This window comes from Rhincodon typus, chromosome 1, assembly GCF_021869965.1.
Source record: "Rhincodon typus isolate 14 chromosome 1, sRhiTyp1.1, whole genome shotgun sequence".
NCBI lineage: Eukaryota > Metazoa > Chordata > Chondrichthyes > Orectolobiformes > Rhincodontidae > Rhincodon > Rhincodon typus.
Window position 1 is genome coordinate 114,005,316 of NC_063332.1, and position 12,060 is coordinate 114,017,375.

At 36.4% G+C, this 12,060-nt stretch overlaps 1 protein-coding gene across 2 annotated transcripts in view; it reads right to left on the bottom strand.

Moving 5' to 3' along the window:
- Positions 1 to 899: 899 nt before the first annotated feature.
- mettl14 (methyltransferase 14, N6-adenosine-methyltransferase subun) overlaps positions 900 to 12,060 on the bottom strand; it is a 96,086-nt gene continuing 84,925 nt past the window's right edge. For both annotated transcript variants that reach the window (XM_020527252.2, XM_020527253.2), the window contains 4 exons: positions 8,538 to 8,630; positions 7,544 to 7,660; positions 3,901 to 4,111; positions 900 to 2,035 (listed from right to left, as the gene is read on the bottom strand). In XM_020527252.2, the coding sequence (XP_020382841.1) occupies positions 1,731 to 2,035; positions 3,901 to 4,111; positions 7,544 to 7,660; positions 8,538 to 8,630 (726 nt within the window). In that variant the 3' untranslated portion in view covers positions 900 to 1,730. The remainder of the gene's footprint in view (positions 2,036 to 3,900; positions 4,112 to 7,543; positions 7,661 to 8,537; positions 8,631 to 12,060) is intronic.

Consider the following 12,060-nt stretch of genomic DNA (forward strand, 5'->3'; position numbering starts at 1 on the left):
AGGTATTTGTCACCTGTAAGATCACGGAACAAAACTGTCAATCAAATACTTGAACACTTCAAAAAAAAATCTGTAACTTGGCAGTGTAGTAAACAATTGATCTGGTTAGAGTACATGGAATAGCAGCTCATCACAAACTGCATATTCACAGCCTGCATTTAAAACTGATATGCCATAAATTCATTCTGTACTGAAAGTAAATACAATGTTTCAAGTATCTTTCAACAATCAAATTTAAATAACAAAGCTAACAATTCCACAATACACAAAACATTAACTAAATTAAAGCACATGAAATTTATTTTATTTTATTCTTGACTAAAGAGTCACAGATACCAAAATAGCCTGATTGATCAGATGGGATATAAGGGGGAACCTCATACAGACTTGGTGTCATTGCTCCACAAAATTTGAAGACATCAAATAGATTGCTCAGTTTTAACTTGACAGTTCTTGAAAATATTCATTTTCACTTAGTTCTTTTTTTAAAAATATTCAAAAAGGTAAGACCTTTGTATCTAAAATAAAAAGCTCGATCGATACTAAAATGCTTTAACAGATTTATACAAACTTGTGGCTGTCAGAATGATTTACTTAGGAAGCAAAATTAATTGAATTTGATAAATTACTGAGCCAAATGGCCTCAAAAGTTATGTGGTTATGTGTTACTCATTTAAAGATTTTTCACTCAGTAATTTGCTTTTTTATCAACTGCTCTATAATGATCAATTGGGTTCTAATTTGTCACTATCAGAGTTTAACTCATCCTGCAATTTCTTTCTAGACCTTGTACTTTGGGATCATTTTCAATGAAAGATATTACCATGAAACAGTTAACAACAAATTGTAATGGAAAATGCAACAGAGTTAGAAGTTTATGATCTGAAACAAATAGAATATTCTACTTTTGTTTGTTTCTTTAATGGACTGTATATGAAATTTAACAATGCTTGAATTTTTAAGTCTGTTTATAAGTTGATGCTCTGAAAGTGAGAGCATTACACCGCAAGGCACAAACTTCTCAATATCATGCATCTCATCTGAGCCCTGCAGGGCAGTATTCAAAATCTGTTGAGAGCCGACTACAGCTTTTATAACGTGATCTTAATTTTTCTGACATATTGTTAAGGTAAAGGGTTACAATAATTTTGACATCTTTGAATAGAACGGAGAAGATTGGGGACATGGTCTTGCCTCCAACCTGATCAGATTGAAGCTGACAGTGTTTGTTACTTGACCATAGATAATCAATTACAACAGGTCTGACAGGAGCTGCACCAACTGGCTGGGAAACCGACACTACAGTTACGTCATCTAATAAGATCAAGCCAAACAGACAAGGGCAAAATACAAATAGTTTCAAAACAATTAACTCAAAACATTATCTTTAACTTCTGGACTTTAAGGTTGTTTGACATTTTACAGCTTTAAAAGACTTTGCAATGAGTTTCAAATTGGAAAACAATCTAAATTACTGCATCAGATTTAAAGTAAGCTATATCGTACTTTGAGCATTACAATATATTTTTCACGACGAACGTGCACAAACCATTGCTTGTGTACACATTACCTGTGTAAGTTTTGTTCTTATGGAGGTATTACTCCCTGGTTAAATAGCATATATCAAGTAGTTAAAAGAAAAAATTGGAGAGCAGTAATTAATTCAGACTGTGATTCTGAAATCCTGCTTCCATTGTCATTTCAATTGAATCCCCTTTCGGCTACTGCCATCACCGAGCAAATCCTCTATGGGCACCTCCGCGTCCTCGGAATCCCCCTCTTTCTCCTCTGAAATTTCCTCTGTTTCTTTCTCTTCCTCTATCTCCACGTGCAGCCGAAGGTCCACCTCTTCCTCCACCTCTAGAGGCTCCACCTCCCCTATCAGATTTAGATTTCGGAGGTGGTGACTTGGGGCGAAGTCTCTCAATTTCCTCTGTACAACCAGTCAGGTGCACATTAGTACCGGTGAAGTATGAGCTATAGACTTCAGCATTAAAGTTACTGTTTGTAAGACTAGGACCCACAGTCAGCCATCCTAAAAACAAGGGAGAAAAATAAGAGAAAAATTGAAGTAAATGCAAACTTATCCCAAAAATGCAAAAAAAGTTAAGTTTGAATCAATTATAAATACCAAAGTCAAATAAAAATAGTGTTTTAAAATGTCCAGGAATGAGAAAATATCTAGTTAATTGATCTTTAAAGGTATGGACACAACTTTGAGACAAGGTAACAAATTGATAACAATCCAGAGTTTTTGAGGTAACATCAACATTCAACACAATAAAGTCCTCTCTGTAACAAAAACAAAAAAGTTGCTGGAAAAGCTCAGCAGGTCTGGCAGCATCAGTGAAGAAAAAAAATCAGAGTTAACGTTTTGGGCCCGGTGACCCTTCCTTAGTCCTCTCTGTCTCTGATCTTTACTGAGATATGCAAAACTAATTGCTACAGAAACAGCACACAATTCCAGATCCTAAATTACAAAATTTAATAGCATGAAGTTAGACAAAAGACTTGTTAGCCCAGAGTTAAGACTGCCCAACGCAGTTCTGATAAAAATTTACCATGCTTAGAAAGGTACCCTAAAATAAAATGATTCACTGGAACAACCCTAGAAGTTATGTTAAATTTATAAAGCAAACACTTTAAAAGAAAAGGGACAATTTATCTTGCTGCTAGTTTGGCAGATTAAAGGAGTATATTGGCTTCTCAGATTAAAATATGCTTAATCAAAAGGCACTGGAGTGCTATCAGCAATACTATGATTGTCCTAATAGACAGGTTGAGTGAGTGGACAAAAATCTTGCAAATGGAGCATTGCATGGAAAAATAGGTAAAGTTGCTCACAGGAAGAATAAAATGGCAGAGCATTACTTAAATGGAGAACGACTGGAATTCCAAGATGCAGACAGATCTTGTTGTTCCAGTGCACCAGTTCAAAAAGTTGGTACACAAGAATGGCAAATAATTAAGGCGGCAAATGGGATGTTATCTTGATTGTGGGAAGAATTCAACATAAAAGAAAGAATACCATATGTTAATATAGGAAATTGATGAGCCCACATCTCAAATATATTTTGCAGCTTCACCTACTTATTTAAAAAGATTACGAATGCATTGGAAGTGGTTTAGAGGAGATTAACTAGATTGATACCAGAATCAATGGATTGTTTTATGGGGATGAGTTTTGAAAAAAAATGTATTTCTGTCCAACATTTATCCCTTACTTAACATCACAAGTACAGATTATCTGTTACACTGTTGTTTGAGGGAGGTTGTTGAGTGCATATTGGCTGCTGTGTTTCCTACACAGCAAAAGCAACTACACTTTAAAAAATACTTAATTAGTTGTAAAGTGCTTTGAGACATTCAGCAATCAAGAAAAGTGAGATACAAATAGAATTCGCTCTTTAGCTTTCTAATTTCCAACCCCTCCATCTACTTAACAGGTAATATCTACAAACTTTGCAACAGCTTCAATTATTGCAAATCTTATTGGGCAGCATTTAACACCAATCCTTTAACATTATCAGAATTATGAATAGGAAATAAGTTTAATTCAAGGTCAAATTAGATTAAAGTACTTGCACTTCAAGCACTGCTGCTGGATGACTGAGAAGTTAGTTCATTTTTAACCTCATGATCAGGTAAAACGCAAGATCAAAATTGCTGCCCCAGTGGAGATCAACCATACAGAACACACCAGACCCTGAATCTGGAACTTCTCTGATCTGTTTGGTTCTAAGTTACTGAATGAGCCCTTACAGATACCCAGGAAAAATAATCTTTGAATGCAACAGTTTTTTCACCAACTATTTTAAAAACTATATAAAGCAGCAGAATGTGCTCGATATTTCAGTACAAATATTTTGCCTTCAAAAGAAATTTTAACAAAGTCCACACCTGGTCTTATTGTGCTATCCCTTCCAAAAATATGCAACCTTCTTCGTCCCAGACAGAAGTGTTCGATAATATGAAATATTTCCACTGGCTTTTCAAGGTTTCCAATCTCTGGCTCTTCTGTAATAATCAGATCAATGTCCACATTTGCATGAATAAAATCACCATCTGTACTTCTACGTACTGTTCCTCTGATACCCATCAGGCAGTGTTCCTGAAAAATAAAATTCTCAATACATTAGAAGTTAGACATTTGCCAATGAAATATATTAGTGGGTTTATACTGAAACAATGCTGCATATGGGTTTTGGGTGCATTGAATTTTGTTGTCAAAATGGCTGTCTGTCTCCACAAATAAAATATTTCATAATAGACATATGTCTCATCCATTAAAGTTTGTAAAAACCAACATTTCTAGGATCTTAGAAATGCAAGTACATCAGAGGTATACAGTCCATTCTGTTTGGTTTGATTTGATTTGATTATGGCTTTATTGTCACTTGTACTCAAGTACAAGAGTACAGTGAAAAGTATATAATGTTGCCACATATGGTGCCATCTTGGATATGAAGGTACCTAGGTTCAAAACTTGGGTACAAGTAGTAACATAATGAATCTATATTACAACTTCAGCCAATATATCTTTCCTGGATTTTCAATATGGCAGCACAGTAGGACACTCCAGCCAGAGCTCCTCTGCTTCACCAGTTCCTTTTCCTTTCTTTTTTTTCCTTCTTTTCTGCAGTTTTTCTTCCATCATGCCCTGCCCCAACTTTTAACTTCATAAACTACCCTACCCAGACAGAATGGAGAATGGAGGCGTGTCGGAGTCCAGCCTTTTGCAAGAGACAAGTTGGAGACCATACTAGCACGGGAGGCAAGTCCCGTGAGGGAGTCGCAGCCGGAACCCAGAGTGGGAACAGACAGAGCCCGGGCTGACATGGGAGATGATCCCGGAGATGAGTCGAGGACTGTAGCCCGGAGCGGGAGGCAGTCCGAGCCCAAGCCAGCCTGGGAGATGAGTCCAGAGGTGAGTCCAGGCCAGAGGCCGGCAGTGGGAGGTAGCAAGGCCTCGTGCTCTGAAGGCCGGCGGGCACAGACTCTGAAAAAAGACTATAATTTAAGTACTTTTAAAGATACTTTTAATTCTTATTCTGGACTTTGAGTAAGTTGAGTACTTTTTAAAACTTTGTATTGCAATGCTAAACTTTTTTTTAAAAAACTCTTTCAATTCTGTAACAACAGTTAAAGTATCTGTACCTAGGTCCCCTGTACCTAAAATCGCACCAAAGAGGTGACATTACAAACTTTTTACTGCACTCATATGAGTGCACATGACAATAACGCCTATTCTATTCTATTCCTGGAGTATGGTGCCTAAAATTCAAAGCTGTATGCCAAACAGCTCACAAGCAAGGCTGTGTATGACTAAACATAATTTATTCCTGAGAAAGCAAAGCAAGTCCATCTAAAACATTCAAATCAAGTCTTGACCTTGCCTTCCATGTCAGTATGAATAGACATGGAATGCAGCAATTTTATTATTTTATTAATTACGGAATACATAGTCCCTGATCTTCTAGTCAACACTGGAGAGGGTGCACCTGCTGCTGACTTATCATTTGACCTTGGAGTTTTTACAACTTTATTCCACCTCTAGCAACAAATAAGTCGCAACGTAACCGCAAAGCCACACCATTTTTCTTCACAAACTGAAAACATTTCGCTCAAGTCCTGTCTTCAGTTCATTGACGTACATTGTTTCAATACGGTCATCACCTTTGACACCAAACTTCCCTCACTGACCACAGTTGGCAGGGGTAGGGGGTGGATTTGAGGGTGCCAGGGCAGTGGTGGAGTTGAACATTGCTGCAACTGGCACTGTGCTTTGACATGCCAGCTAATTTATTGAACAGTCATGTTCTTTAGTAGAACTCTTCAGAAGAAGGGTAAAGCCTAAGAAAATCAGTGTACAAACCAAAGTGAGCATATGGTAATAAGTCCAGATTTCTTTATTTTCTATGACAGTGGAATCAGAAAGCTGGAAAACAAAGTAGCAGTCCAAGCAGGGGAAGTTTTGCAACTGGAAGTTTAATCTTCCAGCATAAATAGCGCATGTACACAAGTCACGGCTTCCTCTGGAGGCTGCTGCGCATCAGTGCTTCATGCTAAGTAATTCACTGTTGTCAATTCTGGAGAATCTGGTCAGTGTGTTGTAAGAACTGATCATGAAAAGTTCTGCATTAGAATGAATTAAAGCACTGATTTTAATAATAATTAGCAGTCATCTAGACACAGAAAACAGTTTCTGCAATGAGATATGCTTTTCACAAACATGTTAACTAAAGCAGCAAACTACTTTTATGCAGGTTATATATTCCAAACCAAAGTTAAAACTATTGAATTCTATGAATACACCAGTAAAGAATCCGTTTATTATGCTAAGTAAACTGATGTTAATATCTAACAAATCTAATATCATGTACCAAAAGCAGAAAAACTGCTTTGATTATTTAAATATATTTTTGATCCATCAGCACACTGCAGTGAACACTTTCAACTAGACTTTCATTTGTGTTCCATTAGTTGATCTTTTGGTTTCATTGAAATCTAGTGAACTATGCTGACGATTAACAATATCTTACTTACAAGTAAAGATTTGTTGGTGGTTTTCCCGAACAGAAAAACTTTCTGCCATACCACAATCAGGTTGATTTTTTTCTGTTCTAAAATTTTTTGCCCTTACAATCAGTTTGAAGCTTGATTTTATCCAAAATCGGTTTCTTGTCAGCATATAATAACATTAGAACCAACTGGCAGCCAACTTTTATTATCCTGGGTCTTTTTCCTATGCTCCTTGTGATGGTTATAAGCAATGACATGTTCCTAACCCCCCCCAACTAAACTTTTCTATTCTTCACTAGCAAAACCCCAGCTGAAATCAATAGCTATTCATGAAGGAAACTGCGATTATAAGTTCACAATCCAAAACCAATAGTCATGCACCGTTTCTTAGTTAGAAAACTGCATGAGATTTTTTTGTTTTAAAAAAAGAACAGAAAAGACATTTTACAACTAAACAATTTTTACAGAATGAAATCTAGTTCTTGCAATGCACCACCACTTAGTAGTAGGATTCATGCAGGGTCAGATTGTTTAAAAAAAGTATAATTTTATAGCAAGTAGTTGAACTTTAATTGTGCTGAATTTTTCTTTAATTGAAGTTCAGAGGTATTACACGAGGTGTTATTAAGCTACAGCATGAGGCAAATGTTGAGGAACATGTTTGAATTTTACTGACCCTCTTTTATTCGATACTGGATAGTCACTTTCAAGGCCTTTTCCATCCTTCCCACTTTGCATTTCAGTTAGCACAATGGCACAAGTGAATAACTCTATTCACAAAGCTATAATAGAGCTTCATAGCGCAAATTAGGAAAGTGAACAGTGCCTTCTATATTATCTCACACCAAAGGCTATAGGAATTGGTGAGGAATTAGTTACCCATTCTGAACTGCAATTTTCAATGAAATTCAATTGAACAACAGAAGAAAAAACAGGTGTTTTTTTTTGTATGACTGCATGGGTTCTGAGCAAACTCAATGAAACAGTTTGGGCTTGCTCCCAAGTCAGACAAGACACTTGCCTTTGTTCGTTGGAAGACTGCCTTTGGGTCCAGGGTTTTCGTTTTTCCAGGATTATTCTTATTGGTTTTGATCCAACAAATATCTTCACAACGCCTGAAACCCCACTTGCGTAGGCACTAGAATCAATAAAATGTGAATTATGCATAAAAATATAAAATCTCTAAAATCAGGGCTGATAATTGTAAACTACATACTTGAGTACATTTTGATTTTTTTTTTTAAACTCAGGAACTTGCCAGTTTAACAAAATAAGACACCTTTCAATAATTAATTTAGCTATAATGTTGATAAGATTTATTGTCAATTGCATCATATAGTCACCGCAATAACAAAAAGCAGTTATATTCAAAATACAAGTATATACTTTCATTATATTGAAATTAGAGTAATGAAAATGATCTGGGAAAAAGAAAAAACTCGCTTAAAAACTTCAAACTATATAAAAATATTAATGAAAATTCTTATTAAAAGCAGTTCAAAAAATGTTAACAATTGCAAAACATGCATCAGGGTTTACGAAAGGAAGGAGTCCTTAGGGCTAATAATTAAAATGTGCAAACTTCTAACAAATGTTTGAATAGTGGAATGTTATTCCTTGCAGTATTAATAGCAGATTTTCAGAAAAGGAATTCTGTCCACTGAAGAGGATGTATTGCTGCTATTTATTAATAAAGTTTACTAGATATGAACTATCTTGATGGAAAAAAATTGGCAGAAGACGATTGTTTTTAATATATAAAAATTAATTGAAAATGCAGAATAATATGTTCCTGCTATCTTGATTAAAAAAATTTGTTGATGAAAATGTTAGACAAAGAACAGCATACTAGATAGATCAGGGCAAATTGTGCACTCAGCTCAAGACTCAATACACTCCATCCATTGATGGCAAACAATTGGTCAGCAGTAAACCAGACATATTTATCATATGAATAGACTATTCAGTAAATGAAGGATCTTTCTGCTACAGATTGCTGTTGCTTTACAACTTACCACTCTTCCAAGGTCGAGACCATCCCCAGAACCACACCACAAGAAGACAAATGATCTTGGAGCTGCAATTTCTTCAATTTCCAGCTTCATGATCTATCGGGGGAAAACAGATTGCTATGAAGATGCTTTCTTCTCGAGTTAAAAATAACTACTTGCAAGAAGTTTCTTCAACATCATAAACTAATTCTTCATTATTCATGAATACATTTTTAATTTGTTTTCTTGCCGGGTACAGACTTGAATTCACCTCCTAGCCTTTTGTGGACTATTTGGTTACTTTTCTATAACCTGTTTCCATATGAGGTATGATTTCCACTCAAGAGCGTTTCTTTAATGTTAGCTTGTAGCAAAAATCATTTATTACAACAAATGAGGGCAAAGGTATCTTTGCACAATGGTATCCAATATTGAAGTCATGTTTACAACTGTACGAGAGCAAGACAAAAATGGGCAAAAGTAAACATGTAACTTGATAGGCGTCAATCATGAGATTACGACAAAAAGAACCTCTTGATGTTCCCCTTGACTGTTTTCCATCAGTTTGCTGGAAACTCAGTATTCTAGGGTCAACAGTTTCACATTCTGCTTCCACGTTCCTTTGCCGTCCCGCTGGTCATCCTGTAGGTGACAGTCAGCCAGCAGAAAGCAGTGTTCAGAGAACAACACCGGCTTGACATCAGTGGATCTGATTGAGAACGCTAGTTGATCAGCATAATTTGGCTTATTTTGTTGCTACAAATCTTTCACAGTTTACAATTGCTTTAAAAAACCCATTAACATTACTAAACGATATCAGAACTCTTCCTTCATTTCAGTTGTCGTGCCTCAATATTTTTACATGTATGTTATTTGTTCTCAGAAGCAAATGCTAACAGCAAATAAGTGTGTGTGCTAGTTGCACAAATTTCACTTCAAAACTATTTTAATGAAAAACCTTTCCATATTCAAAACATGTAATATGAAAATTCCACTGAGGGTTTCTACGTGATGAGGCAGGGGCCAAACCTGTGACCTGCCTGTAATCAGCAGAGAAGTAGGAAATGTGGCCCACATATGTTTAGCACCTGCAGCACTTCACTCGAGGTACAGAATGAAATCATTGTCTTTATGCCTTGAGGGACAAAGTCTACCTTGTTTTAATTACAGCATTGTCACAAAAAAGAGTGCTGCAAGATAAACATGTTGGACCGCCCTGCCAACTTCTAATTGCCATTCCATTCTAGAAGATAAACTAGAACAGAAAAGTCAAACACAGTCCAACTTACAGTTCAGTGAAACCACGTCTCAAAGGTTAGATGTTCTTGCTTTAGCAGACAGCATCTTTATCAGACTGCCAACCAGAACTGTTTTATACTTCCTCTGAAACTGTGTTAGAACTCTGTCCCCAAGGACATTAAAACTCCTGCACCATGCCACATCAAGGAATTCTTGGACATTATTATAGTGAAGCTAGTAGAACTGCCTGCACAACAGGCACCCTTTTCCAGTTTAGTCATGCATGAGAATACAGAACCGATCTTAACTGAAACAGCCTGGCTTCTCAACCCACTGCCATTCTCCAGTAAAGATTTTCCCCGACTCCAGTGTCTGCAGATTCAATCCACCACAAAAAATGACAAAAATTTTCTGCCCAACGATATGGCTCTCAGGTAGCTGAGCAGAGTCAGTCTACGTGATATAACCAGAGCCTTCGGACCTTCAGTAAGTGGCAAGGTAGGGTGCGCAGGGGTCCTTGTCCCTGCAATAAATTGATACCTAAAGCCTGAAGAAAGCCATTTTATAGTTTCCTCACCAGTTGAGGTAAACATTTGCTTTTAACCAGGAAGTCAGAGACTTTATAAAGTTGTGAATCAGTCCTTCTGTGTTTCCTGCAGTCAAGAGACAGTACCTGGAGAAGAGAGATTAAGGAGCAGCAAGTCCTGGCAAGCCAAAAGAATCATCTCAGCTAATTGTGGTGTCAGGGACCATTGAACTAACCTCTCAGCTTTTCCTATTACCCATAACACCAATGTATTTTTTCCTGTATATGTTTCTATAAACATGTATATTTTTCTTTTGATTGAGATGGAGGGGAGAAATGGAGGAAAAAACTATAAAGGGCTTACAGTTTTAATCAGCAGCGTTATATGCTAACAGTTCACAGTTGTATACTTGTAGCTAGAATTTATTTGCTTTAATAAATAGTAATTCCTGCTAAGTACAGAAACTCGATTGGTGTTTTCTGTCAACATGGACAGGTAAACTGGGCACTTTTGTATGCTTTGATAAGATCTTTAACTTTTGAGATGACTCTAGAACAGCAGGACTTGATTGCCAGTGCGCTAGCCAAAAACAAGACACGCTATAAAACTCACTAATTTTAGCACTTACAAGCTAAGACTAAGCAGGTCTGCTTCCTGTTCTTGAATGCAAAGTGAATAAATTAACATGCAACTGCAAAGCTCATTTTCAAATATTAAGTGAAGGTTTTAGTGTGGAAGATTAGGTGAATGTAGACACCTAAACATATCAGACACATATTTCCATTTCAGCTCTGATCAAATAGGCAAGATACTGCTATTTGTTTTTCTGACTATTACTGTTTATAGTTCTTCTGGCTCTTGGAAAATTCAAGTATCTCCTCATTTGTCAAATGGGCTGTATGGGGAACTTCTGTATACATCTTTGCATCCATATTTCAAAAGGCCTCTATTTTCTCCTGAAGATCTTTACATACTGTCCAGTTTCTGAAGCATATAAGAAAGCAGGTAGAATGTAGCATCTTCATTTTTAAACCTTGTTACAAGATTGTGCTCGATTGATGTTAACACATCCTTCACTTCCATAAAATTCATTCGGGGCTATCTCTGTCCTTCTAACTTATGCATCACAAACGTATAAAACGTGCTGTTATCCGGAGTTAAATTAACCCAGATGGTATTTTATGTAATAAGAGTTTGATGCTTATGCTTTAGCACACTAACAAGATTTATGCTATTTTACACTGCTGTTTTGATACTGCCATTAAAAGCAGGTAACAAGGGATGATGTGGACATGTGACTTTTTGCTTGATACTTATTTTATCATCTTTTTTAACCTTTTCTTTAAAGTGCCGCTAGTACAATATTTCAAAACCACCTGAATTTCAAAGTCGTAGACTCAAGTGTCAATTTATGTTTAGGTACGAACTAGTAACCTTGCCCTTTTCCATTCACCATTAATGTAAATCATTGGTAAAGCTATAGGAATTTGTCAAGCAGTTGCCAAATGAACCAGCACGTTCAGTTTACCAACGCTTCAGGTAGATTTGTGCTTTCTCCCCCTCTTTAAACTTGGACGTTGATTTAAATCAAAGAATAAGGAAAGTAATTTTTTTTAAAATCAGGAAAGTAAAGCAGCAAGTGAATTAATAAGAATATTGCAGCAGCGCGACTACACACAAATGTCGATTTCACCAGAATGCAGTGGAATTTGTGGTGTGATGATTCAGAGAGATGGGGATACTTTATGATAAAAATAACTGAAAATAAGAGCTAAAGTAGT